This window comes from Rhinolophus ferrumequinum, chromosome 18 (assembly GCF_004115265.2).
Source record: "Rhinolophus ferrumequinum isolate MPI-CBG mRhiFer1 chromosome 18, mRhiFer1_v1.p, whole genome shotgun sequence".
In the NCBI taxonomy this organism is placed as follows: Eukaryota; Metazoa; Chordata; class Mammalia; order Chiroptera; family Rhinolophidae; genus Rhinolophus; species Rhinolophus ferrumequinum.
In genome coordinates, this window is record NC_046301.1 from 57,168,196 (window position 1) to 57,195,699 (window position 27,504).

At 47.7% G+C, this 27,504-nt stretch overlaps 1 protein-coding gene and 1 long non-coding RNA gene across 3 annotated transcripts; both read right to left on the minus strand.

The window, feature by feature from the left end:
- Positions 1–62: 62 nt before the first annotated feature.
- KANK3 (KN motif and ankyrin repeat domains 3) lies at positions 63–10,479 on the minus strand. Its single transcript, XM_033134458.1, has 12 exons — positions 10,445–10,479; positions 7,841–7,974; positions 7,479–7,540; positions 5,393–6,667; positions 5,216–5,315; positions 4,807–5,010; positions 4,622–4,706; positions 3,910–4,126; positions 1,525–1,667; positions 1,242–1,442; positions 1,056–1,154; positions 63–320 (listed from the first exon to the last, which is right to left on the minus strand). Exons 3-12 carry the CDS (start codon positions 7,510–7,512, stop codon positions 243–245), a joined length of 2,436 nt encoding a protein of 811 aa, XP_032990349.1. The 5' UTR covers positions 7,513–7,540; positions 7,841–7,974; positions 10,445–10,479; the 3' UTR covers positions 63–242.
- A 4,990-nt stretch (positions 10,480–15,469) lies between these two features.
- On the minus strand, positions 15,470–20,528 carry LOC117037500 (uncharacterized). 2 transcript variants are annotated; one of them, XR_004425531.1, is made up of 3 exons: positions 20,119–20,528; positions 16,774–16,910; positions 15,470–15,900 (listed from the first exon to the last, which is right to left on the minus strand). It is a non-coding gene; the product is annotated as an uncharacterized LOC117037500 (long non-coding RNA). The 2 variants fall into 2 exon arrangements; XR_004425532.1 differs by lacking the exon at positions 20,119–20,528 and adding an exon at positions 17,213–17,352.
- Between the last annotated feature and the right edge of the window lie 6,976 nt (positions 20,529–27,504).

Sequence of the window (27,504 nt, forward strand, 5' to 3'; positions counted from 1 at the left end):
GCACTCTGGAAACCTGAGGGGCTTCTTCCCCAACAAGGCATTTTCTTTTTGAGAAAGGGGAACCATGTGTTTATGTGCCCCTGAAACAAGACACAAGTTTAGCTAGGAATGTTTTATTAGGGAAGGAGGTTGGGCCACAGCTGGCATCTGGACAGTGCACCCTGCTGTACCCCAGAGGCTGAGGTCGGGTTGGGGGTAATGATCTCTTCACCCCTCCATCAGGGTCCGTTGTGCCAGGCTGCTCACTGAGACTGAGGGTCCTCTCCATTGTCACTGCTTCCTCTTTCACCAGGCATGGCCGTGGGGGAGTCAGGGGATGACTGGTGAGAGAGAGAGGTGTGTGTGTGGGGGGAGGGTTTTCCTGTCACAGTCTCTTGGCAGGACGTTGTGGGTTTCAGCCCCCTTGGACTCAGGGATGCCTAACCTAGTAGAGCTCTTGTTCCTGTCCATTCCTGTGGTCTTGACTAAGGAGGAAGCCCACCCTTTACATTGGAGCCAGGCTGCCTGGGTTTGAAATCCCACCTTTGCCCCATCTGACCTGGAAGTGGCACGTCACCTCCATGCCTCTTTTCCCACATTTCTACAGGGCAGAGCAGGATAGGCAGGTTGATGGAGTTTAATTATGCAAGTGCTGAGAATAGCCTGGCATTTGCCTTTTGAGAATAAGCTCTCTCCCTTGGGGACATACTGAGTGTTCCCCTCACTGCTGCTGGAAAACTAATCCAGTCTCCCGTTCTGAAGCTCTGTGACTTGCAGGGAGCCTGCATCCTCTTTCTCCACCAGGCCTAACTCCAAAGGGTCCCTAATTCCTTTGCTGTGAGCCTCTCAGGGGGCAGTAACAGCTCTCCTTGATTATATGTCACTTTCCCTCTGCAGGCCTCAGGCTCATGACTTGTAAAGTAGAGGAGTGTCAGCCACATAAAGGATTCAGACCCAGGTTCCCCATCCCTGCTTCTCCCCTGGGAGCAGGAAGGAGGTCTTCCTAGGGCACACTTGGTAGTCTCCCCCATGTGCTGCTAGAAAGCTCTGTTGCTTGGGGCTGGGGCTGCACTCACCAGGGGACCAGGCTGGCTCGAGCTCAGGTGGGCGTGCAACAGAGCGGCCACCTCATCCTGCTCAGCCTCCAGGGCCATGGCCAGGGCACTGGTGCCCTCCTGAAGGATAATAGGGACAATCAGGTCCCTGAACCAAGGCATGGATACCCTGCCACCCTCCACCCACCAGCCCCATTGGTGGCTCACATTATCCAGGAGGGCAGGATCGCAGCCTGGCTGGGCCAGCAGCAACCTGACGGTGTCCAGGCGCCCGTACTCACTAGCACACATCAGCGCTGTGGCCCCATCCGCATCTTGTACATTGACGTCTGCCCCACATACCAGCAGGGCCGCCACCATGTCCTGCCGGCCATGGCTGATGGCCAGCATGAGGGCTGTCTGCCCCGTCTGGGGAGTGGAGAAGGAGACAGGGTTGGCTCCTGAAGTGGAAGTGACCTTGGACTTGGAGCCAGGGAGGGTGTCGACGCACCTGGCTGGCCTTGGCATTGACATCACCCATGTGGAAGAGCCTGTGGACCACAGCCATGTCCTCCTCGTGCCCCACGGAGGTGAGCGCAGCCAACATGAGTGCTGAGTAGCCTGCTCGATTCTGCTGGTCAACCTTGCAGACCCCTGGAAGAGGGGGTCAGTCAACTGAGAAGAGCCAACACTCCCAGCCCAACCTGGTCCACTCACACCTCTCCCAGTATCAGGTTGATCTGCGTAACAGGAGGTCACCATGGGTCATGACTGACCCCTTTGCCTGCCTATGAGGCTCTTCCCCCAAGAGACATGGTTCTTCCCTTAACTTCAGGGTTCTGCTCAAATCTCACAGGGAGGCCTTCCCCCACCTACTTCAAACTGGTTTTGGGACTCGGTTTTGTTTGCTGCTGTATCACCCAGTAACTAGAACAATACCTGACACAATAAGGGATGTATATTTTCATGGCTACTACCCACCAAGCTACCATTACTCCAGAGAACTGTGCCAGGGGTCCACCTTGGTATGAATCCCCTCGTTTGCATATAGCAGCCAGAAGCAGATCAAAAAATTTGGCTCAGTCTCCTATTTGAAACCCTCCTGTATCTCCTATTCCTGGAATACAGGCCATGGTCCATGATGGTCTCTGAGGTTCTGTTACTTCTGTTCCTCTCTCTGGAATCCTCCCCCTCCCCACGCCTGTTACATACTGAATTGTGTCCCCAAAAAAGATATGTTAAAGTCCTAACCCCCAGTACTGTGACTGTGACCTTATTTGGAAATAGGGGTTTTGCAGACATAATCAAGTTAAGAGGAGGCCCTAAGCCCCTATCTGTCCAAGGAGATGGGGTGGGAGAGATGGATAATGGTCCCATAAGGTCCAAGGACTTGGAGATGAAGAACAGGAGACAGCAAAAAGAGACATAAGGAGGTGAGTTGAGAAGGTCCTGGGTGTTGAGGTTATGAAAGGGGCGTAATCGGTGACATCAGGGTCTTTGGGTGACCTTGCAAGTGTAAGGCTGATGTAGGGTAGAAAACAAGGTGACGGGAGAGGAGCAGGTCAAGGAATTGAATCCTGGAGGTTGGAGCCATGAAACGAAACAGCCCCTACATGAGGGGTACATTGAGTGGCTCAGGATTCTGGGTGAGGCCAGGTTGACATGGCAGCAAACAGGTAAGGGCATAGGCGATACTGGTGATGACCGATGTGAGAACCAGAAGGTCCAGTGCAACATCTGGGGAGTTGAAGCTGAATGGGAGTTTGAATACTGGGAATAAAAAATGAGGGAGTCCAAGGAGCCTTGGGGCCCTTGTGATGGCATTTCTGCCTTGCCACCTACCACAGACCCAATTCCCTTTAAGGCAGTAGATTCCCAGGAAATATCTTTCAAGTTCATACATCGGCCTCTCTCCCAAGCCCCAGCTCCCTGAGCAGCCCTGAGCAGCTGTGCTCTTCCTCTGGTCACCAAGACTTGCAGGGATGGGAATGATCTGTGTGTTTGGGGGTCGGGGGGTGTATAGGGGACCTGATTCAACTGCAGTGAGACTTGCGAGGACTTCAAAGGGCAAACCCCAGAGGTTACTGAACCTGAAGGAGGGCACCCAGAAGGGCTCTTGGTGGGCAGATGGTTTGTCCACTGTCCACTGCCCCCTCTGCTGTGAGTCCCATGGGGAAAGCAGCTGTATGTGGGAGGCCCACCCCCACCCCAGCACTGCATTGGTACCTAGCAGGCTCTCAGTACGTCAGTGGGCTCATCAACACCTGGGGCTGTGTATCTGCTCCAAAGGCAGGGGATGAGCCAGTAAGAGGCAGGTGAAGAAATGTGTAAAATGGAGCCAGTGCAGGACCTAGGAATGGAGGACAGCACAGTATCCCAGTCCAGGAGAGTAGTCACAGCCCGGACCAGTGAGTACTCAAGATTGGAGAAGCAGGTGACTGGACATCGGGGCAGAGGAAAGAGGTGAGCGCCAGGACTGGAGATTTAGGGACAGGTGTGGTGACCACTGACTGACCACCTACCGCAGGTCTCGCTATTCAATATATGTTACCACAGCTGCCCGGAGTAGGGAGGTGATGCATCCCCATTTCACAGATGAGGAAGCTAAGGTTGGTGAGATTAAATAACTCCCCTAAATTTAGGTCGACTTGATCCCAAAGCCTGAAATTGTGGCCTTCCCCCCAAAGTGAGAGTCGGGTCAGAGCAGAGCTCAGCGCTCTGAGAGGTCAATGCATCTACGATGGATTCTGTAACCCCCAAGGAAGGGTGGTGCCATCTGCCTGGCCAGCCTTTCTCTGTGTGCTTCTCCCGGTTCTCCCAGGCAGGACCTGCCCAGGCTCTCCTTTCCATGGCCCCCCATTGCCTGGTGCCCTGCCCACCCCTCCTCCATGCTGACCCGTATCCAGCAGCAAACTGGAGATGGCCAGGTTCCCATGGGACACGCTGTAGTGCAGGGCTGTGTTCCCGTTGCCATCTGCCAGGTTCACCACGTACTCCAGCAGCTCGGGTCCCAGGCGCGCCAACGCACCCAGGACCCCGGCTACAGGCTCCGCCGCAGAGCGCCGCTGGCTCGACATTCGAAACCACTCCTGGGCCACAAAGCGTGCTGTGCCCTGCGAGGACGAGGACGGGGGAAAGGCATCGGCGCTGGGTTGGTCCGGGTGAGCTGGCAGGGAGGGTGTGAGGGCGGGGCTGGGAATCCAGGCGGGGGAGGATGGTCACTGCTTGTCTGGGGGGTGGGGGGGAGTGGGGACCCATGGGGCCGCACTCATTTGGAGGAGTACAGTCAGTGTGGTTCGCGAGGGCAGGGGTCTTCCCCCTCTGGGGAAGAACCTGTGAGAGAACTAGAGTTGAGGAAGGCGGAGAGAGCATGGGGCTTGGGTCTGCGCTTGGGGTGGGGCCCTTTTGGGGAACCAGGGGAAATCAGCGCAGTCCCGGTGCGACGATCCCTTTGGAGAGCCTGGGATTGGTGGAGGTCCCTGGCGCAAGGGAACAGAAGGCAGAACCCTTCCCCAACTCTAGGAAACCGGACATGCTCCCTTAGGACGTCAGGGGAGGTCCCTGGCGGGCCCACGATTCCATTTGTGATGGGCTGTCCCCACACTCACGCCGTCGCGGGCGACTCCACGGGGCCGGGTCAGCTGCCGCTGCAGCGCTGCGCAGGCCTCCCTCAATCGCGGGCTCAGCTCGCACCTACCAAAAAGGCCGCGAGAAGTTCAGGAGAGGTTAGGGTAGGGACGCCAGGCTGGAAAGAGAACAACCGTCCCCACTCCGTGTCTCTGGCACCGCTCACCTCCCTTGCGCACCCGGCTGAGGTTCTGCCTCAGTCTCCGGCTCCCGGTCCCGGGCATCCTCGCCGCTGGGAGGCCCGGGAGTGCCGGAGTCGGATCCCCCGCCGCTATCGTCCCCGGAACCCGAGGAGCTGCTCCTTGGGGGCTCAGCAACGCCGTCCTCGCTATCGGCGTCACTGTCGTCCTCGCTGGATGAGCTCTCATACCTGGGGGCAACGTGGGAGACATCTGCTGAGCCTCCCCTTTGGGCTCGTTCTGGAGTCCTGCGGGGAGTGGGGAGTGGCTGTCCCCATTCCCCAGATGAGGAAACAGGCTTGCCAAGACCACTCTGCAAGCGAGGGACAGAGCTGGGATTCAAACCCCAGTCCATGCTCCCGCAGATGCTGCCACCGGGAAGGGGAAAGTGCTCACTCTCCGTTGAGGACGCCAACAAACTGCAGGCTCTTAGGTCCCGGGCTGGGTTGGGCGCCAGGTGTACCGTCTCTCCTCTTCATGATGGATTTGAGGATGCCTGCCGGGAATAGATGAAGGCACTGAATTCGAGTTCCGCGGCCAGCAAGCCAGGTCTCCGCAAGGGGTCGGACGCACCAGCGGGCGCCATGGCCCTGTCCCCATCCGCCGGTCCAGGTGGATTCTGCGTTAGGGAAAGGGCCTCCGCGAGGGACTCGGTCTGCGTGGCCTTCTCGGTACAACCCCACGGCGTCTGGGTGGCAGCCTCGCGCCGTTGAAGTAGGGCCGCTGCCTCCTCCTCCTCTGCAGCCTCGCGGGCCTCCTCCAGCTCTCGCAGCCGGCCCCGCAGGAGCTCGCTCACCCCGCGCTGGTGCTCCAGGCTGGTGCGCAGCAGCTCCAGCTCGCGCTCGGCGGCGGCGGGCAGCCCCAGCAGCGCCTCGGTCACCCACGCGTCCGCCTCAAAGGTCTCGGGAGCCGCCTCCACGCTGGCCTCCCGGATCTCCGGCACTGCCTGGGATCCCGCCTCTTGGGTCCCCAGTACGGCCTGGGTTCCCGCATCCTGCGTCTGGGACGACCGGGAGGGAGTCCCCGCCGCCCCGTCGACCTGGAGTGCGCCATCGCTGCGCCTCGGAGCCTCCTCGTCCGGGCCGTTGGCCCGGGGGCTGGCCCTGGCGCGAACGCCGCGCTCGGAGGTGGCCAGGCGTTCGGTGAGCCGCCGCAGCTGAGCGAGCTTGTCCGGGCGCGCCTCGGTCTCCCCGTCCGGCTCTGGATGCGGGTGCCCAGCGAGCAGCCGCGCCTTCTCAGCGCGCAGCGCGCGCACCTGCTCCTGCAGCTCCGGGAGCGCGCGCGCCTGGTCCTCGAGCTCGCGCAGGCGCCGCAGCGCCGCGGCCATTTGCTCGCGCACCAGCTGCAGTTGCACCGGCCCGGGCGAGGCAGGGGCGGGATGGGGGGCGGAGCCTAGGGCTGGGCTGCTGCGGCCGGACCCACGAGGGCTGCGCGCGCGCTCGTGTGCCTGCGCCAGCTCCAGCCGCCGGCTAGTCTCCAGGAGTGTGTCCTCCACGCGCGGGTTGCGCACCGGCATTCGTGGCGACAGCGGCGGCAGCATCAGGAACCCCGAGGGCGCGCCCGGGGAGAGTGCGCCCGACGCTCCTCCGTCATCGCTAGCCAGGGACTCGCTGGATGTCCAGACCCCTGGGCTGCGCGCGCCCGCGAGACTGGGCCGGGGCGCGCGGGGACGGCGCGCTGGCGGGGGACCCGGAGCGCGGCGGGCAACCGGGCCGCGCTCCAGCTCCTCCACGTACTTGAGGAAGTCCAGGTCCAAGTGGAAGCCATAGGGCGTCTCCACCGCGTATGGCGAGCTCGGGCTGCGGGAGCCCCCGATCGGGCCGGGGCACAGGCGAGGGTCGCCCAGGTCTGCGGGCATGACGGGCATAAGGGGTGTCAGAACAGGGGACCAGGGAACGAATGTACAAACGGAGCGCGTCCCCCACCCCACCACGACACACCTGCCGGGCTCCACCTGCACCAAACTCCATACTTGCCATTGTGCACAGGCACAACCGAGGCTCAAATGCCTATCTGCGCCCCAATAATCACGCAAACGCGTTTATTGAGCGACTACTGTGTGCCAAGCACTTTTCTAGGAGGTGGGCACACCGCAGCGAACAAGACAGACAACATCCCTGTCCCCTTGTAGGAGACAGAAAAACACGATCATTACAGATGGTGCTTCGGGCAATCATAACATGAAATATAGAGTAACTGGAGGAGGCATGACTTTGGCTTTTGTTGTCAGTGCCTGCCAAAGGGACTTATAAGTTGAGCCCTGAATGATGAGGAGGAATCAGCTGGGGGCAGTCGGACCCTAAAAGAAAACAGCTGATGCAAAGGCCCTGCGCTGGAGTGAGCAGGGTGGGCTGGAGTAACAGAGGGGTGGAGGTGAGGGTGTACAGAGCAGTGAGGGACAGGAGAGGAGAGAGGAGTAGGAGAGGTGGGCTGGGGCCAGACAGTGGGGGGCCTCCTGGGCCACCATGAAGAGTTGGATTATATTCCGCATGTCGTAGGGTGGTACAGGAGGGTGTTACGCAGTGCCAAGACATTAGCCTATGGACCTTTAGAAAGGGCCCTGTGGCCACCATGCAAAGGAGGGAACTGCAAGGCTGTGTCCATACACTGGCACGAAGTTTGGGTCTGTGCACACATGTATCCCATTTTGCACACTCACCAGGCAGGTTCTGATTCAGGGCAAACTTGGCCATGTTTCCTGGAGTAGCCACCAGACACACCCTGAAAAAGACCCCCAAAGGGGGTGAGGGTAGAGTCAGGCAGGCCCTGTCCCTCTGGGGTCTGCCTGGATTCTGAGTGAGTAAACAGACTCGAGCTACCTACCCCCACACACCATGCTCTCTTTTCCCTCCTCCCTCAAGAGGCCTTGAAACTTTTGAATAAATGAATGTGGGGACCCCCTAGGTTCCAAACAGCCTGCTGGACAAGAGGAGGCAGGAAGGGCATCAAAAGAAGAGAGGAAAGTGATCAAGAGAACAAGAATAGCTGGGCACCAGGGTGGGGGTGGGTGTCATTGCAGACCTGCTGTGTTTTCTGTCAGTCCCTGGGGAAAATCACAAATTAATGCTCAAAGGAGTGGAATATGAATCTTCAGAAGAGGAAGGCAAGAGTTGGAAGCCCTTCATGGGCTCATTAAGGACTCATCTTCTCAGATTCTGCAGATTAAAAAACAAACAACACTTGAATTTTTTTCCTTAGACAAATGCAAACAAGATATACTTGTGTATATGATTTTTTACCAAGGTCTTTCCTTGTAGGAAAGATGGAGTTGTGGACCAGATACTCCAGGAATACAAATCAATGGATACCTGTCCCCCCTGGAATGTCTCTAGTGGAGTGCCACAGGGGCTTGTAAGAGCTTGAAATGGAACCACAAACACCCAGGTGGTCAAAGCTGCGACCATGCCTGGGCTGGAGGGAGAGTAACTCTTCAGGTGATGTGATGGAGGAGCTAAGAAACAGGGAAATTAGGCCACATCTAACAATGCGATATTTAACAAGGACAAATATTGAGTCCAGAACTTTGATTCAGCAAGCACAGGGTGAGAAAAATAGGGCTTTGAAGAGCCCAAATGAAAAACCTTCAAGGAAGGGCAAACTTCTTGTATTAAGTGCCTACTGTATGTCCTGCCTGATTAAATGTAACCCCTTATAATCATGTAAGGTATATATTATTATTCAACTTTTCCAAATGGGGAAACTAGACATGAAGCAATTAAGTTGATTGCCTGTGGGAAACATCTACAGATTGGGCTCCACTCATCTTCTGGGGACCCCTTGCCTGTCCAGCCCTCCACTGGCAGGTGCCTGCCAGACCCAATCTGTGCTCTTACTGACCCACTGCTGAGCTGTCCTAATCAGCTGGCAACCTTCCTGGTCACCCCTTTCAGCCTCTTGCACTCCTGATGACCACCTGCATGCCTGATTCCAACCAGTCACTGAGCACCCACCCGTCCACCTGATTCACCCTGCTCCACTGCTGGCGGGACCCTCCCAGCCTGGATCCTTGACCTCCCGCACCCCACCCCAAGGCCAGGCAGGGCCCCTTCTAGTCCTGAAGCAGCTGTTTCCTGTCCCTCCACACCGGCTGCTGAGAGACGGCAGGTCAGAGGGCAACTGGTCATTACGGAGGACAGCCAGTGCCTCTCAGGACTTGTTTTTAGGAAACTACCAGAGAACAGTTGGGTCGTGGAAAAAGTCTGGGTGGGAACTTAGGGGTCTGGGCCTGCCTCACACACAGCTGGCTGTGTGACTCAGTGGGGTCAGCCCCCTCCCCAGGTGACCTGGTAATACCCAAATCCGAAATGCTGGGAACTCAAAGAACAGCTGTGGGCCATCCCTAAGACCCAAACCAGCTACGACTATGGGCCCAGAGGCTGGGCTGAGAAATGGGTGGATGCTTCAAGAATGGCAAATAATAATAAAAACAACACTTTTTCCCATTTTCTATAGACCAGCTTCTATTCTGAGCAATTTATGGGTATTAACTTAAAAAAAAAAAAACCTAACTAAACCCTCTGAAGTAGGTTTTCTTACTATCATTCTCCTTTCCCCCATTTTACAGGTGGAGAAACTGAGACACAGATTAAGTGACCCTCCCAAGTCACATATAGGCAAAGGCAGGATTTGAATCCAGGCAGCTTTACTAGTGTTTCTGCATTGGCCACTTCACTTGATGGTCTTCTAGAAACAGCCCTACCCTCCCCAACCATCCCAGCCTGCACTCATGCCTGTCCCCGCGTGTGTCCCTGAAGGGTGGAGCGGGCTTACATCCTGGAATGGGGAATGGGGGCACCCAGCTGCCCGACTCTTGCCTGAGCTCCCTGCCTGAGCTGTCACGGATCCTCTGTCTGGCGCCCCTTCATTAGGCCGTCAGAGCCGACTCCATACGCCCCCACTCCCGCCCCAGGAACTATTTTAAGACTCGGAGCTGTAATCACGAAATCTGAGGGGTGGGGGACGCGGCGGGCAGTGCGGATCCCGGTCCAGGGTAGAGGACGTCTTTCTGGTTTGAGGCCCTGCTTGTGGCACCCCCTAACTTTGGGGCTGGACTCTCAGACTCCTGAGATGGGGGTGGACGCTGATGATGGTGGGAGGGAGAGATACTCAGATCAGCATCCACCACCCTCTCACCGCGCCCCCAGGACGGGCTCACAGAGACAGAGCAGTTTCCTACAGGAAACGCCGCTGGGCGGTTCCATCCGCTGCCCATTGTCTGCCGGCCCGGGGGCCGTCCGTCCCTCCCCGCAACACCATTTCCGTATCACCCCCCCGCCCCCCCACACCCAGGTCCACCAAGAAGGACTGGATTCAAGTCCCCAAACTGTCCGGGAGGGACGCCGGGAAACGGTCCCGGAGTCGGTTGGGGAGCTAGGGGGCGAACAAGCCCCTCATTTGGCTCCTGAAGGGCGGGAAGAGGGCGATCTCATGAATCCAGAGCCCCCCACTCTGCTCACGGCCCACCTGGGGCTCTCAGTGTGGGTGGGGTCCCAGACGGAGGACACAGCGTCCGCCCCGTCGCAGCGCGCTGAGTCCGCAGAGGGGCTGGAAGCGCAGCGGCCCTTCCCGGGGTGTCCCCTGATCCCCCTAGGACCCGCGTGGGTGCCGGGCAAGCCGGCGCTTTACCTGAAGCCGCAGCCCCCGCCGCGCCCGCATCGGAGCCCGCCCCCTCGAAGCTCGGGGACGGGTTATTAAGGCCTTGACGCCAATTGACGGTCACTCCAGCCAACCAACGCCCAACACTCTCCAAAGTGTCCAATGGTGAGGCAAGGTGAGCCGCTGCCGCGAATGTGGGGCGTATCTGGGGGCGGGGCTTTGAGTGACAGTCCCTGAGAGCAGGCAGGGCGGAGCGCCGAGAGCAGCGGCCAAGTGCTTGGATTTGATCTATGGGACACTAGAGACCCGTGGAAAGTCTCTGAGCCGGACAGCCACTGGGAAGATTTGTGTATTTGGAAGATCCTTTGGGTGGAATCTGGAAGAACGACGCTCATGTCCCAGTGCCTGGGTGAGGTACCCCGAACCTGGATGTTTGCCATGGCCGGGTCTTTGCATTTGCTGTTCCACCTTCCTGAATGTCTTCCCTGCACATGTCTCTCCCAGTGGTGTCAGCACGTTAAGGACAGGAAACTGATTGATTTTGGTCATTGCTTTATCCAGTGCCCTGGGCCCACAGTAGGTGCTTAATAAATGTTTGTTGAAAGAATGATTTAAAATTACATTCAACATTTTAACCCATTTGGAATATATTATGATCTAACGTGACTGTACAGCTTGTTTTTTTATCTGATTATTTGAGCATTTGTTGAGCACCTACTGTGTACTGTGCACTGTGTAAGTCCCTGAGGGGACACAATCCCTGCCATCCCAGATCTCAAAGCTGAGAGGCAGAGACAGATTTTCAAGCTGAAGTTTATTGTAAGGGGGTGACTGGTGGGAGTTGAAGTCTATGGGATGAGAAAGGAGGGGCAAGACCCTGACCTGGAGGGTGTGTGGAAGCAACCTGCAGGGGTGACAGTTAAGGAAGGGTGCTCCAAATACGAGAAACTGCATATGCAAAGGAAAAGAAGTAGGAAGTTCCACCCCTGGGGGACTTTGTTTGCAGGTCAGTGTGTTGGTGGGAGGGGAGCTGGAGGGACAGGCAGAAAGCACCTGAAGCAGCTCAGACTTTACTGATCAAATGGAACCCATTCAGAGGCAGGTTATTGTAGATCAGATTCCCTGCCTCTATTTGTCCCAGTGCCACTTTGCTTTAACTACTGTAACTTTAGAATATATTTAAATATCTGATATTCCTCTTTTTACAAAACTCCTGGGCGATTTCCATTCTTTTTTTTTTCTTGCAATAAACTGTATGTAGAATTCTGTCGAGTTTCCCCGTGAAAACTCCATTGGAATATTTAAAATATTTTTATTGTAAAATAAAATGCACATACACACAGAGCCAGACTCAAGAAATCGCATCAAATAAATGAATTATTTAAGGAGTACTGAAGGGAGGTTCTCAACCAGGTGATTTTGCCCTTTGGGGGACGTATGGCAGTATCTGGAGACATTTTTGATTGTCATGATGCAGTGGGGGTAGGGCTCTTTTTGGCATCTAGTGGGTGAGGGCCAGGGATGCTGCCAAACATCCTACAGTGCATAGGGCAGCCCCCCGCAACAAAAGATTATTTGGCCTGAATGTGGAAAGGGCTGAGGTTGAGAAACCCAGCTGGGAAGTGAGCATAATTATAACCCCCACTCATATCAACACATTGCCAGCTACGCAGAAACCCCCCTATGCACCCCGCCCCAATCACAGCTGCCTCCTGACTCCACAAAGTAACCGCTATTGTGACTTCTTGTAGTAGTCACTGCCTTGCATTTCTGAATAGTTTATCACCCAAATGGGAATCTCTAGACACTGTAGTTTAGTCTTGCCCATTTAAAAAGAAAATGACATGCTTTCAAGTTGCTGTTAATTCACAGGTTCACCCTCCATCCCCTTCCTTTCCTTAGGATAAATCAATTGCACAACTCAGGCTGTTTGTCCTGAAACGTTTCCCATGGTCGGGGTGTTGCTGATTCCACACTCGTGACGCAGCAGTTTAGTATGTTGCTGTCCTCCATACGCCCTGCAAATTGGCAGTTTGTTCTAGAACTGGGATCAGACTCAGATTTGATTCCTTTGGCACCACCGTGGGTGGTGTTATGTCCTTTCACCAGGAGGCTCATACTGTTTGTGACTGTCCCTCCTTGCCTGAGGCCAGCAGCCATTGAGGGTTGCAAAACAGTGACCTTCCTCCAGCATTTCTTTCCCATTTATTAGCTAGAATTCTTCCTTTGCCAGATGCTTCCCCTTATGTCCTATGTGGTAACACAGTAGAAATTCCTGTAGGACAGGCAATAAGTGCTTCCTTCTTTAATTTATTTGTTTGTTTGTGTATTAAAGTTTATTGAGGTGACAATTGTTAGGAAAGTTACATAGATTTCAGGTGCACAATTCTGCAATACATCATCTATATATCACATTGTGTGTTCACCACCCAGAGTCAGTTCTCTTTCCATCACCATGTATTTGATCCCATTCATTCACTTTATATACCAGTTTTCAAAATAATGAATGGATTCCCCACCATTCTCTGAAAGTGATGAATTAGACTTTTGTTGTTAATGTTTGAAGTCATTACGAGCTTATGGATTGAAACATATCCCTTGCACTTACCCTCACTGACAGGCCTATCTGGGCAGTGGGAGCCTTTGCAGGTTGGAACTTTTTGCAGTGAGTCTGGTAGTTTTTGATAGTTGTCTGGCTCTCTCATATGACCAGGTGTCCCAGGCTCATCTTGAACATATTCTGTTCCAGACCTGGCATTAGCCAGAAACTCTGGTTTCTTTTAGTGGGAAATATACCATTTGGGGTGTTTGTTGTGTCTAGACTTTTTCAGTGAACAGAGCTAAGTAGGGGGAATATATATATATTACATCATATATGATTATGATACATAGCATATGTATCATGATAATATAACGTATTATAATGTGTTATATTACAATATAACATATAATACATATACATTACATATATTACATATAAAACATATTACATATAAATATATCATATCATAATGATTATGATATAATATAATGTATAACAGTATAATGTATTATAATAAAATATATTTATAAATATATTTATATGTAAATATATATGAAATATGATGTATAAATACATAAAACATAATATCACATTATATATAATATACAATATTGTTATAAAATACATGTATGTATAAGTACAATATACATATATGTACATTCTATGTTATATAAAATATCTTATGAGTTCATTTTGATATTTTCAATTCAATGTCATGACTCTGTGTGGTAGGTAGAATAATATCCCACCAAAGATGCCCACATGCTAATCTCCAGAACCTATGAATATGTGACCTTACATGGCAAAAGGGACTTGCAGATGTGATTCTGTTAAGAGCGTTGAGAAGGGATAGTGATCCTGGAGTATCCAAGTGTCATCGTAAAGGTCCTGATAAGAGTTGGCAGAAAGGTCAGAGTCACAGAAGGAAAAATGATGATGGAAGCAGAGGTCAGAGTTTTGTGATTGCTGGAAGGGGGGGCCACCAGCCCAGGAATGCAGGTGCCTTCAGAAGCTGGAAAAGACAAGGAAATAAGGAAATGGATTCTCCCCCTCGAGCCTCCAGAAGGATCACAGCCCTGAAGACATCTTGGTTTTAGCCTGGTGAGACCCATGTTAGACTTCTGACCGCAGAACTGTAAGATAATAAATTTGTGTTTTTTAAGTTACTAAGACTGTGGTACTTTGTTACAGCAGCCATAGGAAACTAACACTTCTGCTATCCATTTCTCCTTTCTTCCATAAAAATCCTAGTTCTCAAGGATGCAGAAGACAGAATTAGAATATTTCATAATTACTCATTTGCTTTCATCAAAATTGCTCACACAACCATCTCAAAAAACAATGCCAATGCCATACCACCAATAAGTGACCAAAAGCACTTTAAAGTATCTTTTGCATATATTCTCCCCATTCTCCATCTTTTTTAAAAAATAGTGGTACTGCATCTACACTGTGAGCACATTTTGCCATTATATACAGTAATCTTTCCATTTTATCCCCTTTCAGTCTTAGTTTTACAAGCAACTGTATGCTTCACACTCTCTGACAGTCCTACATTCATGTCTTTCTAATCGTTTGTTTGTCTGAAGTAGAATCTTCAAGAAGACCTCATGGAAAGACACTATATTCCATTAGTGCTCACGTGTTGATAATAGTCTGTATCCTTTCTATTAGAAACTTGGTTTTGCTGGATATAAAATCCTTGGCTCTCATTTTCTTTCCTAGAATAGCTTTAAACATATCACTCCATTTTCTTCTTGCATAAAGCATTGCTGTCAAAAGTCTGATGAGGGGCTGGCCCGGTGGCTCAGGTGGTTGGAGCTCCATGCTCCTAACTCCAAAGGCTGCCGGTTCGATTCCCACATAGGCCAGTGGGCGCTCAACCACAAGGTTGCCAGTTGAATTCCTCGACTCCCGCAAGGGATGGTGGGCAGCGCCCTGCAACTAAGATTGAACACAGCACCTTGAGCTGAGCTGCCTGCCGAATGGTTCAGTTGGCTGGAGCGCGGGCTGTCAACCCCAAGGTTGCCAGTTAGACTCCCGCAAGGGATGGTGAGCTGCACCCCTTGCAACTAGCAAGGGCAACTGGACCTGGAGCTGAGCTGCGCCCTCCAGACTAGAAGGACAACAAAAAAAAGTCTGATGAGAATCTAATTTTGTTTCTCTTGTAAGTCATTTTCTCTTTTTTCCTAGATGCCCAAAGTATTATTCTTTTTTTTTTTTTAAGTCCAGTACTTTTATTAAAATATGGGTTGGTGTGGGTAGTTTTGAGATGAAGCTCTTAGGTTCCACTGACGTTTTTATGGTGGTAAAATATACATAACATAAAATTGATCATTTTAACCATTTTTATTATATTTAACTTTTCCACAGTGGCTGCATCATTTTATATTCCCACCAACCATGCACATGTTTCCAGTTCGATCATATCCTTGCTAACACTTATTTTCCATTTTTTTGAATTTTTATAAGTTTATTTAAGCCAAACTGACATTAAAAAAAATAGCCCTCCTAGTGGATGTGAAGTGGTATCTCATTGTAGCTTTGATTTGCATTTCCTCAATAATTAGTGATGTTGAGCATCTTTTCATGTGCTTACTGGCCATTCGTATATTGTCTCTAGAGAAACATCAGTTCAACTCCTTTGCCTGTTTTTGAATTAAACTGTTTTTTTGTTGTTAAGTTGTGGGAATTCTTTATATATTGTGGATATCAATCCCTTATCAGATATATATTTTCTCCTATTTTGTGGGTTGTCTTTTCAGTCTGTTGACAGTGTCCTATGATGCTTAAAAGTTTTTAACCTTGATGAAGTCCAATTTTTTTCTGTTGTTGCCTGTGCTTTTGGTGTCAAATCCAAGAAATCATTGCCAAATCCAATGTCACGAAGGTTCCCATTATGTTTCTCCTAAGAGTCTTATAGTCTTGGCTCTTAAGTTTAGTTCTTTGATCCATTTTCAGTCCATTGAATTTTAAAAGTAGAAATTGAAATAAACATACATTAATTTGGCAAGAATTGGCTTTAAAAAATAAGATCAGTTATTTCATCCATAAACATGATGTATCTGTTAATTAATCCAAGTCTTATGTTAACCTCTTAATAAAGTTTTATAGTTTTCTTCAAATAGGGCACATCCTTCTCCTTAGGGTTATTCTCTCTTTGGGGAGAGATGGCTGCTTTTGTAGACAGAAGCTCTGTTCCCTATGTTTTCCTAACTGGCTGCTTTTGTCATATTGGAATGCTATTGGTATTGTGTATTTGTGTTCATTTGTTGTGTACTGTCTTTTCTAGAAACACTGAATGGGATGAAAATGGGGATTTGAGAGATGGAAGTAGAGGTAGGAGGGAAACCAGATGGAGGTGAGACTTGGGAGGTGAGAAAGACAGGGTTCCAGTCTGGATGGAGCTGTAACCAGGCTAAGTGATGAAGGAGGGACCAGTTTGGGGGCAAAGTCATTGTCCTTCCTCAGTTCCAACCTTCTCATGTCTCCCACCTCCCTTAGTGTAAGAACCAACATCCTTACAGTGGCCCACAAGACCTTGTACGACCTGCTCCTGTCACTTCTTTCCCTCCTTTCTCCTCCCACTCTCCTCCGAATTCATTCTGTTCTACCAAACACGGGCCTGCCTCAGGGCCTTTTCACCTGCTGCTCCATCTACCTGGAATGCTCTTCCCGTCCACATCCACATGACTTCCTCCTCACCTCTTCTGATCTTTGCTCAGATGTCACAATGAGGCTGCCCTGGCCCCTTTCTCCACTCAAGACCCCTCTTAACCTGCGCTATGTTTTTCCTTAGCACTTATAACCTTCTTACCTATATATGTCTGTGTTTTCTTCACTGGAACGTCAGCACCACATGGGTAAGACTTTTGTCTGTCTTCTTTACTACCTGGTCGCCAGAGTCTTGAACAATGCTTGGCACACAAGAAGTGCTCAATAAATACTTGTTCACTGAATGAAAGGAGAGAAAGGTAAATTTGAGCTCCATGCAGACCAAGGATTTCTGAGGGGCCCTGGAAGAGTGTCCCAGCCTAGCCAGCCAGGGTGGAGATGTGGACCAGGGAGAAGGAACTTTGGGTGGGTGAAGGGAAGAGATACAATTATCTGAGGCCTCTTCAATAACCCCCCGCACCCACCAATTCTTAACACGGTTCAGGGTAGAAAATGTGACCCTTCTCTGTCCCACCCTGTCCCACACTGAGGCTTGAGCCACAGGAGAAGAGAGGGAGTCTCCCGACCACTCCACGACTCACGTGAACCCATTGGGAGCCACTTTCAGGCCCTTCGCCAGTTCAAGGGCCTCCTGGAAACTCCGTAGCAGCTCCCACCCCGGTCTGGAATGCCCGGCTGCCCCCAGAGAGGCTGTGGCTGCCAGTCGATCCTCACACCCCTGACCCTGAGGGCTGACTGCCCCGGGTTGGCGGCTTCCAAAGGCAGCATGTCCTTCCACTCGGTCCCTAGTGACACACTCCACCTTCCTCCCCAGGCTCCAAATCTAGGTGGTGTACATCCTGTTAGTTTCACCACCAGAAATAGCTCTGGAATTCATCCCTGTCTCCGGTGTTTAGTTAATCCAAGCCCCTACCATCCCAGGCTCTCTACTGTCCTCCTGCCACCCACCCCTCAGCTTTGAACAATTTATGTCTCTCTGCAGGCAGGAGCCTACTGGAGTTTCACATGTTCTCATATGTCTCTTTCTTAGCCTAGTTGAAATTTACATGGATGTATGTTTCATTGTTACTCTTTACACCTGACATATGTTAAAAGCAGACTTTTGTCTTGACAAGAGAAAAATTCTGAAATGTTCTAAATTAAATAATAGCAACCAGAGAATGAAAGACACAAGAACAGTTAACCAGTTAATAGCTGTGGACCAGCTAACAAAAGACTGCTCACATTCCTGAATGTATGTTGGAGCTTTGAATCAACCTCCAGGTGTCTGTCTTATTAGCCAAAGACCAGACACCAGGCATCCCGTATATGCATGAACGTTCAGGAGTTGCCTGTAACCATTCAAAAGTAGTAAATATTGCTTTCTTACAGACTGTGCCCCTATCATAGAACTGCCCCTCCTTCACCTTCTCCCGCCCCCTTATCTGTAACCAATATAAATTCTTTCAAAACAATTTACACCTTTCTTCCCCAAACAATGTATAAAAAGTAGCCCTCTACTCCAGAACAGTGGATCTGCTTGTGGTTTCCACCTAGCTCTGACGCTTGTAGTTTAGACTGCACACTCCAGGACCTGGTCTTTTTTCTAGCTATGGCTCAATAAACCCTTTCTTTTAGAAAAGCTTTCAACTGTGAAAGTTTTTTTTTGGCGGGGACGGGGGGTGTGGGTGGGTGGTGTGTTTGTTTAACAGTCCTTATGCAGTGTTTATTTAAAACAATTATTCAAAGCAACTAATCAGGACAATTGATTCAGGCAAGAATCATCAATGGATACTGAAACTAGTGGGTGAAAGTTTCAGGAGAAACAGGATATTTGCATAGCATCAGTGTATCTGCCTATAAGACACATATTAATTACAAAAGGAAACATACTAATTTTACAGAGGAGAAACAGACAGGGCTTTAACCAAGTGATCATAGTGAAAATGACCATCCTGCGTATCCCGATCTAAGGCACAAAGGACAAACCATCACCTTGGTGGTATTCCTCCCAAAGATGGGTAACCTCAATCTAATCATGAGGAAAAGTCAGACAAAACCAAACAGGGCCACTCTACAAATGGCCTATAACCTTCAAAAATCTCAGTGTCATGGACAAAGAAAGGAGAAAGAGGGGCAGCAGGATGGCTAAGTTGATTACAGCGTGAGCTCTGAACAACAAGGTTGCCGGTTCGATTCCCACATGGGCCACTGAGCTGCGCCCTCCACAACTAGATTGAAGACAAGGAGCTGCAGCTGAGCTTCCAAAGGGGCGGCAAGATGGCTCAGTTGGTTGGAGTGCGAGCTCTCAACAACAAGATTGCGGTTCAATTCCCGCATGGGATGGTGGGCTGTGCCCCCTGCAACTAAAGGTTGAAAACGGCGACTGGACTTGAAGCTGAGCTGCGCCCTCCACAACTGAAGGACAATGACTTGGAGCTGATGCGCCCTGAAGAAACACTGTTTCCGAATATTCCCCAATTTAATTTTTTTTTTTTTTTAAAAAAGGAGGAAGAGTGTTCCAAGTGAAAGGAAGTTAAAAAAGCATGACAACTAAATATGTGATCCTGGGTTGCACCAGGGACCAGAAAATTTTAATTGCTATAAAAGACATCATTGGGCAATTGATAAAATTTGAATAAGGTCTGTAGTTTAGATAGCAATATTGTATCATTGTTAAATATACTGATTGTGGCCATTGTACTGTGGTTATAAAAGCAATGGTTTTCAACTGGGGGCAGTTCTGTCATCCAGGTGACATTCAGCAATGTCTGAAGACATATTTGGTTGTCACTCCTGGGGTGTGTGTGTCCTGCTGACATCTAGTAGGTACAGGACAGGGATACTAAAATGCACAGGACAGACCCCCACAGCAAAGAACTGTCCAACCCAAATGTCAACAGTGACAAAATAGAGAAACCCTCTGCAAGAGAATATCCTTTATCTCAGGAAATATAAACTGAAGTATTTAGAAATAGGAAGGAGTCAGGGGACTGGTTCTCAAAAGGTTAAAAAAAAGTATCTCTGTCTCTCTCTCCCCCTCTCTTTTTTCCTCTCTCTTTCCATGGGCCTTCTGAATGTTCCTTAAACACATTAGGCACAGTCCTGCCTCAGGGCTTTTGCACTGGCTATTCATTCTCTCTTCCACAGGTGTTCATCCCCCAAATATCTGCCTGACTTAGCCCTTCACCTCCTTTACTTCCCTGCACCAATTCCCTCTCTCTTTTTTAGAGTTTTTATTAAGAGTTTATTTGAACCAAAGTGACAACATATGTTGGGAGCAAGATTTCAAATGCTCCTCATACTCCTTCTTTTTTTTATTAGTTTCAGGTGCACAAAACAACGTAATAGACATTTATCATTTATATCCCTCACACTATGTCAAACCCCCCCCCCCATACTCCTTCTTAATGAGACCGTTTCTGACCACTCTATTTAAAATTGCAAGCATTCCCGCCCCCCGTTCAGTAACTCCCTTCTTGGATTTACTTTTCTCCCTAGTACTTACCGCCACATAACACGCTATATATTTTCTTGTTTATTGTGTCTCTCTCACACAGTAATTGTTTCAGCTTCATTAGGGCAAGGATCTTTGTCGTCAGTGCTTGGAATGGGGCCTGACAAACAGCAGGTGCTCAATAAATGTTCGATACATGAATAAATGAATTGCTGTTAAATAAATGAAATGGACTGGAAAAAGGAGGAAGGTTGCTATTCATGATCTCCATATCTTTCCTTTGGCTTCTCCTCTGAATCTCTCATCTTCTAGGACAAGACCTCGAAGCCACCTCGGGTGGCCTTCTGTGCTCAGGAGTCGCGCACGCAAGCGCTCAGTCGCCAGGAGCACCTTCCTTTCCCCCAGGAGCCCAGAACCGCGGGCAAGGAACGCACAAGAGCGGCTTTCAGATCCTCCACGAGGGGGCGCTTCTCCTCCGGCCAAATCCCCAGGAGCAGCGCTAGTCCGCGGAACACCTGTGAAGGCATTGTCCTCCCGAAAAACAATGCCATTTCTGGCTTTTGCTTATTGTTATTAAAAATAAAATCCTTAGAAAATCAGCATATTCACTATAGAAATTTAAGAAACTAAAGAGAGAAATAAAAATCACTGTACTAGCCCTCCTGGGAACTCAATATTATATTTACCTACATGTTTTATTTTGGTCACCATTTGCTCATTCAAATTTTTTATTTTAACCTTTTATTTTGGAGAATTTTAAGCAAAAAAGTAGAGAAATATTCTTAATGCCAATAAACTGTACACTAGAAAATAGTTAAAATGGTAAGTTTTATATGATGTCTATTTTCCCAAAATGAAAAAAAGTACATTGTAAAACAAACATTTATCGGCTCAGTGTTGTTTCATCTCCTCCTGTGTTCCCACTTCCTCCCCAACTGGATTGTTTTGAAGCAAACACCAGATGTTCCATCATCTGAAATAAAAAACTTGAGTATGTATGTATTCTAGACAATAAGGACTATTTATTTTTTAAATACTCATAATAGTATTATACTTTCAAAATTTAGTATCATCGAATGTCCAGTAAGTGTTGAAACTTTTAACTGTCTCATAAATGTTATAACTTGTTTTGTAACATTTTGTTTTATTATTTTAGAGATGGATTGAATCAAGATCCCAAAATGTCCACACATTGCATTGGGTTGAAATGTGTGTTTTTTGTTGTTCTTTTTTTTAAATGTTTTTAAAATCTCTTTTGATCTAAAAATTCTCTCATCTTTTTTTTTTTTTTTTTTGGAATAGTGGGGAACAGTATGTTTTTCCAGGATGTCAAGTCATTGGTTTTCAATCTAGTTGTGGGGGGCACAGCTCAGCTCCAAGACAAGTTGTTTCAATCTAATTGTGGAGGGCGCAGCTCACTAGCCCATGTGGGACCCGAAGTGGCCACCTTGGGGTTAGGACTACCGCGCTACTACCGTGCTCTTAACCATGGAGCAAACCAGTTCCCCCCCTTTTTTTTCCAATTTATTTGTTAAAGACAGATTTATCCTGTTGCATCTTCCACAGTTTGGATATAGCTGACTGCACCCTTGTGGTGTCATTTGTGATGTTCCTGTTAGCTGTATTTTGTAAACATCAGAAGATAGATGTAGGCCATTGCTGAAAATAAAAACATAATGTGAGCCACAAATGCGAGTCACCTGTAATTTTAAATTTTCTAGTAGACACTCTAAAAAGGTAAAAAAAGATGAAATTTATTTTAACCATTTAATTTTAACCCAACACATCCAAAATTTGATTGTTTCAACATGCAATCAATATCAGAAAAATTAGGCAGGTAGTTTACATTCTTTTTTCCCCCCAAGTCTTACAAAGCTGGTGTGTAGTTTACACTTAGAGCACATCTCAATTTGGACTGGCCACATTTCAAGGGTTTGACAGCCACAGGTGACTCATAACTACAATTTTGGACATTTTTTGAATATTGGATCTTCTAGACATTTTTTTCTGATTCAGGTTTGATTTTTTTCAGTAATACAGCTTCATGAGTTACGATGTGCACATCCATTAAGAGCTGCATGACGGGTTGTAAAGTACAGCATAGGGAATATAGCCAACGGTTTTGTAATAGCTATGACGTCAGATGGGTAGTAGACTTGCAGGGGTTATCACTTTGTGAGGGGTGTAAATGTCTAATCATTATAATGTTTTATACACCCGAAACTAATAATTAAATTAAATTATATTAAAAAATAAAAATAAAAGAGATGCATAGCTACCATTCTTTTGTGATATGAGCATTGTAAGGCTTGCGGCGAGATAATGAGGCTCGTCAGGCAGGTTGAGAAAATGAGTGCTTTATTCTGCGCTCCCCGCGAGGTTCACCGGTCCGGAAGACGGGGGGCCGGCGAAGTCACGCCCAGGGTCGAAGGAGGGAGGCATATGTGCAGTTTTTGGGGTGGGGGTTGGCTGAGTGAGGTGCCAGATGAGCAGGCCCCCCCAGCACAGATCGGGCGCGAGTGGCTGTGTCCGGAGTTGCTTATCACACCAGCGGTCTGCTGCCTTTTCTGGGAAACGCCAGGGGCCTCAGTCTCTATCATGCGGGGAGGGGCATGACTTGGCTCCTGGGGACGGGTCTGACTTGACAGAGGGACATGACTTGGCTCCTGGGGACGGGTCTGACTTGACAGAGGGGTATTTTTGGCTCCTGGCCGCTTTGACCATGTCCATAGCTGACCTAACAAGCGTCAACAAATAATGAATGAATGAATGAGCCTACAGAAACTCTGCCTGAGATTATTCACCCATTTGTGTACTTCTCACCAACCTCTCTTCTCATAAACATGTTTAGAAAGAAAAATTGGAATGCCACTGGGTACACAGTTTGAATTTCTGAATTTCTCATTTAACGCACCCTATATATTTTCCCAGGTCACTAAATACTTCCTTAAAATAATCTGCAGTTTGAAAGTGTGTTGCACTCGATGGCTGTTCCTTAAAGTTGAACCACTTGGGTTGTTTCTAGAGTGTCACTCTTACAAAAAGTCATTGCTTGGAAGGGGGAGGGGTCGGCGGCGTAGCTGGTTCATTAAGACACTGCAATTTGAATCAAATAATTACTCTTGCAAATAAAACCAAAAATAGTCTACAAGAAAAGAAATGGGAGAAACCCTTTATAATCGTGCAATAAGGAAGAACTTTGTCTGACTTAAAAACCCAGAAGCCATTTTAAAAATTGATAAGTTTGTTTTCTCTCACACACACATAAAAAATTTCTGTATGGCAAAAAAAAATTAACAGCAAAGTCAGGGACAAATGACAAACTGAAAAAACTTGTGATTCATGTCATAAGAACTTAATTTGCCTAACAAAGAGCTTCTAGAAACCCATAAGAAAAAGAACATACCAATTAAAAAATAAATTATAGGGGAGGCTGATTAATTAGTTCAGTTGATTAGAGCGCGGTGCTCTTAACAACAAGGTTGTCGGTTCGATCCCCACATGGGCCACTGTGAGCTGCGCCCTCCACAACTAGATTGAAACAACTACTTGACTTGGAGCTGATGGGTCCTGGAAAAACACACTTAAATAAATAAAAGTTTTTTTAAAAATTGTATTTTAAAGGAAATATAAATGACTATTAAACGTTTGAAAAAAATAATCTTGTATTAAGGCAGATGAAAATTAAATGAGATAAGATGCCATTTTTCACATATCAGGTTGGCAAAAATTCAGCTTTAATAAGACAATTTATTGGCAATGCTGAAGGGAAGTAAATGCTCCTATATATTGTTGGTGTCAGTGTATATTGACCCAACTCCATGGAGGGCAATTTGATGACATTCATCAAAATAAGCAAATATACATCTCTTTTGACCCAGTAATTCCACTTTGGAGAATTCCATTTACGGGTATAATTGCACACGTACAAAATGACAACCTGAAAGATTATTCATTACTGTCTGATTTATAGTAGCAAAAGATTAGGGACAACACTGATCCCTAGTAGGGACCTGCTTAAATAAATTATAGTACAAACACAAAATGGAATACTATACAGCTGTAAAAAATGAGGAAGCTTCTGTGGGCTATAAGAGCTCTGACATTTATGTCAAATGAAAAAAGGTGCAAAAACTATCTTCTGTGTAAAAAGAGGGAGGATATTGCTTATATCTGTATAAATAAACACAAGAAAGACAGAGAAGGAACTTTTGACAGTGATTGTGGGGGTCAGTGGGGGGAACTGGGCAGATGAGGGACAGGAGAACTAGAGAGATTGAAAACAAAATTTAAAATGAAAAACTTCCCCCCAAGGGGTGGCCGGTTAGCTCAGTTGGTTAGAGCGTGGTGCTAATAACACTAAAAACATGCTGGTTCAATCCCTGCATGGGCCACTGTGAGATGTGCCCTCACAAAAATGAAAATAAAATTGATATTCCCCATTTAAAAAATAAATAAATAATACATAAATAAAACATTCCCCCTAATAGAAATGAAAGCATTATCCAATCAAAAATTTGTACATGAATGTCCATAACTTCATTTGTAATAACCAAAGACCAGAAGCAACCCAAATGTTCTTCAGCAGGTGAATGACTAAAGAAACTGTGGTTTATCCATATCAGCATTCAAAATAAATATGCTATAGATAATCCAATAGGGATGATCTCAAAATAATCGTGCTGAATGAATGAAGCCAGAAAAAAAGAGTACATACTATGTGGTTCCATTTATGTAAAATTCTAGAAAATGCAACCCAATCTACAATGACAGAAAGCAGATCATGATTAATTACATGGGGACGAGCCAGTGGGAAAGGTTCCCAGAAAGCACAAGGAAGCTCTTGGGTGGGATACATATGCCCATCACCTTGTTTGTGGCTATAGTTTCACAGGCATATACATATGTTAAAGTTTACTAAATTATGCACTTGAAATATTTTAACATGCTGCTAAAATGTTTTCCTCACCATTTTTACATTAGTTAGCTTGGGCTGCTATAACAAAATGCACAGGCTGGGTGGCTTAAACAACAGACATTTATTTCTTTCTCACCATTTTGGAGGCTAGAAATCCAAGATCAGATGCCAGCAGATTCTGTTTCTGGTGAGAGCTCTCTTCCTAGCTTGCAAACAGCCACCTTCTCTCTGTCCTCACATGGGGTGGGGGGAGAGAGAGAGAGAGAGAGAGAGAGGGAGAGAGAGAGCATCTTTCACATGTCTCTTTTTATAAGGGCACCAATCCCATCCTGGGGGGCCCACCCTCACGACCTAATTATCTCCCAAAGGCCCCACCTCTAACCACCATGACAATGGAAGTTTAGGACTTCAAACATGAATTTTAGGGGCACACAAATATCAGTCCATAACAATTTTTACAATGAAAATGTTTAAACATACAAAAAAAAACAAACCCACAAACATGATTATGAATAAACCTGGATAAACATTCTTAAACAGAATTTTGTGTGGACGCAGGACTAGGGAAGGAGACGTCTCCAGCTATGTCTTTTGGACTTTTTGGGTTTAGTGCAATGGAAATGCATTACCCATTCAAAATTGTAAATTACCAAAAAAAAAAAAGAGAGACAAGATTTAAAACCAAAAAGTCAGTGTTTTGGAACTGGAAAGAAGTAGGTTCAAATCTTTGCCCTCCCAAGGTGTGCAACTTTGGCCAAGTGTCTGAATGCCTCAGAGCCACAATTTTTCCCAATTCAAAACAGAAAGGAACGTTCTCCTGTCCAAGGCCGATCTGAGGATGACATAAAATGGACTATGAACATGCCTGCAGGTATAAAGGTGAGCACTAAGTAAACATGCGCTGTGAGAGTTATTATTCTTTTCTCAGCAAGTTCAGGGCTGTTTGCCCTGGGTGCAAAGTCTACCAGGTTCACACACACACGAGGTCCCATGACGGGAGGACTGTGAAGTGGGGTGCAGATGGGGAAGGCATCTTGGCAGTGGCGACTCTGCTCTGTTCCTTTCTGTATCCTCAGCCCAGAATCTGAGCTATCTTTTCTGCCCTGGGAGTCTGAGGCTCCTGACCCATGACTGACCTTTCCTGGTGACCTGAATGTGACTAGAGGCTGGCAGAAAAGGTCATGATCAGCCACTGGGGGTGGTGGGGCCATTCCCTAGACAGAGGCCCAGCAGACTCTCTTGGGGTGTTTACATACATAGCCCCAGTGTCTCTCTGGGCTCATTTAGGAAGAACCAGGCACGTGTCCCAGGCTATAGTGCATTTCTCAGGCTCCTCCCCCAATCTGGGTCACCCATTCCTTACCCTCTTTGTCTGGATAATCTTGGTCTCCCTCAGCCTGACCCAGGAAGCCTTACCTGATGGGATTGGTCACTTCTCTGGGCAATTCTAGGGCCTGTGCTACCCCCTCCCTCCCCGACAGCCCTTATCATCCAGTATACAAGTTAAGTGTTTAAAAGAGTCACAATTAGGTCAAAAGGTACAAACTTTCAATTATAAAACAAATAAGCCATGGGAATGTAATGTATAGTGACTGCATATACATATTATTATATAACAACATTGTATTGCTTGTTTGAAAGTTGCTAAGAGAATAGATCTTAAGAGTAGACTTTACTAGACTAAGAAACAACGGCTTCAACCAGAGTGTGGGGGGGAGGCGGACGAAAAGGGGGGGAAAAAAGGAAAAAAGAGTAGACTTATTGTGGTAACCATTTCACAATACATATAAATATTGAATCATTATGTCGTACACTTGAAACTAATACAATGTTATATGTCAATTATAACTCAATCAAAAATAAATTTAAAACATCACAATTAATGCCGCTACTAAGGGGTGTGGGCAGATATCACATGACAGAAAACGCGTACACGGACAAAACATCAGACAAATGCAAAGTGAGGGACGATCTACAAATAACTGGTGTGTCCGCTTCAAAAATATTGATGTCGTGAAGGACACAGACGACCCTCGGAACAGTTGCAGATGAATGGGGGACTAGAGAGACACAGCAATGCAACGTGTCATCCTGGATGGGATGCCGCAGGGACATGACGGGCACAGCTGACGAAACTGGAATGTGGACTGTAGATTAGATAACTGTACTATGTTAGAGTCGAATTTCCTGAAATGGCTAACTGTACTGTGGTTATGTCAGAGAATGTCCTTGTTCTCAGTCAAAGAGGAAGTCACACGTCATGTCTGCAACATGCCCTCAAGTGGTTCAGAAAAAAATAATGTGTGTGTGGGTTATCTTTCTCTCTGTATTTTATATAAGTGTGTGTTACACATAGGTGCATGTGTATTATGTATGTGTGTATACATCATATATTGTATGTATATATGTGTTTATAAATGTGCTTCTCTCCATATATATATGGTTATGTATATTACATGTCTCTCTCTACGTGTGTAATAATGTCTCTATATATGTGTATTATATTTCTGTACATACAT

Excerpts from the sequence above, each read along its gene's own strand:
- KANK3 (XM_033134458.1), bottom strand. The coding sequence starts at position 7,512 with ATGGCCAAGTTTGCCCTGAATCAGAACCTGCCTG. Across the intron at positions 6,668-7,478 it reads CCTGAATCAGAACCTGCCTG|ACCTGGGCGACCCTCGCCTG; the intron begins GTGAGTGTGCAA and ends TCATGCCCGCAG. Across the intron at positions 1,668-3,909 it reads CAGTTTGCTGCTGGATACGG|GGGTCTGCAAGGTTGACCAG; the intron begins GTCAGCATGGAG and ends CCCCTCTTCCAG.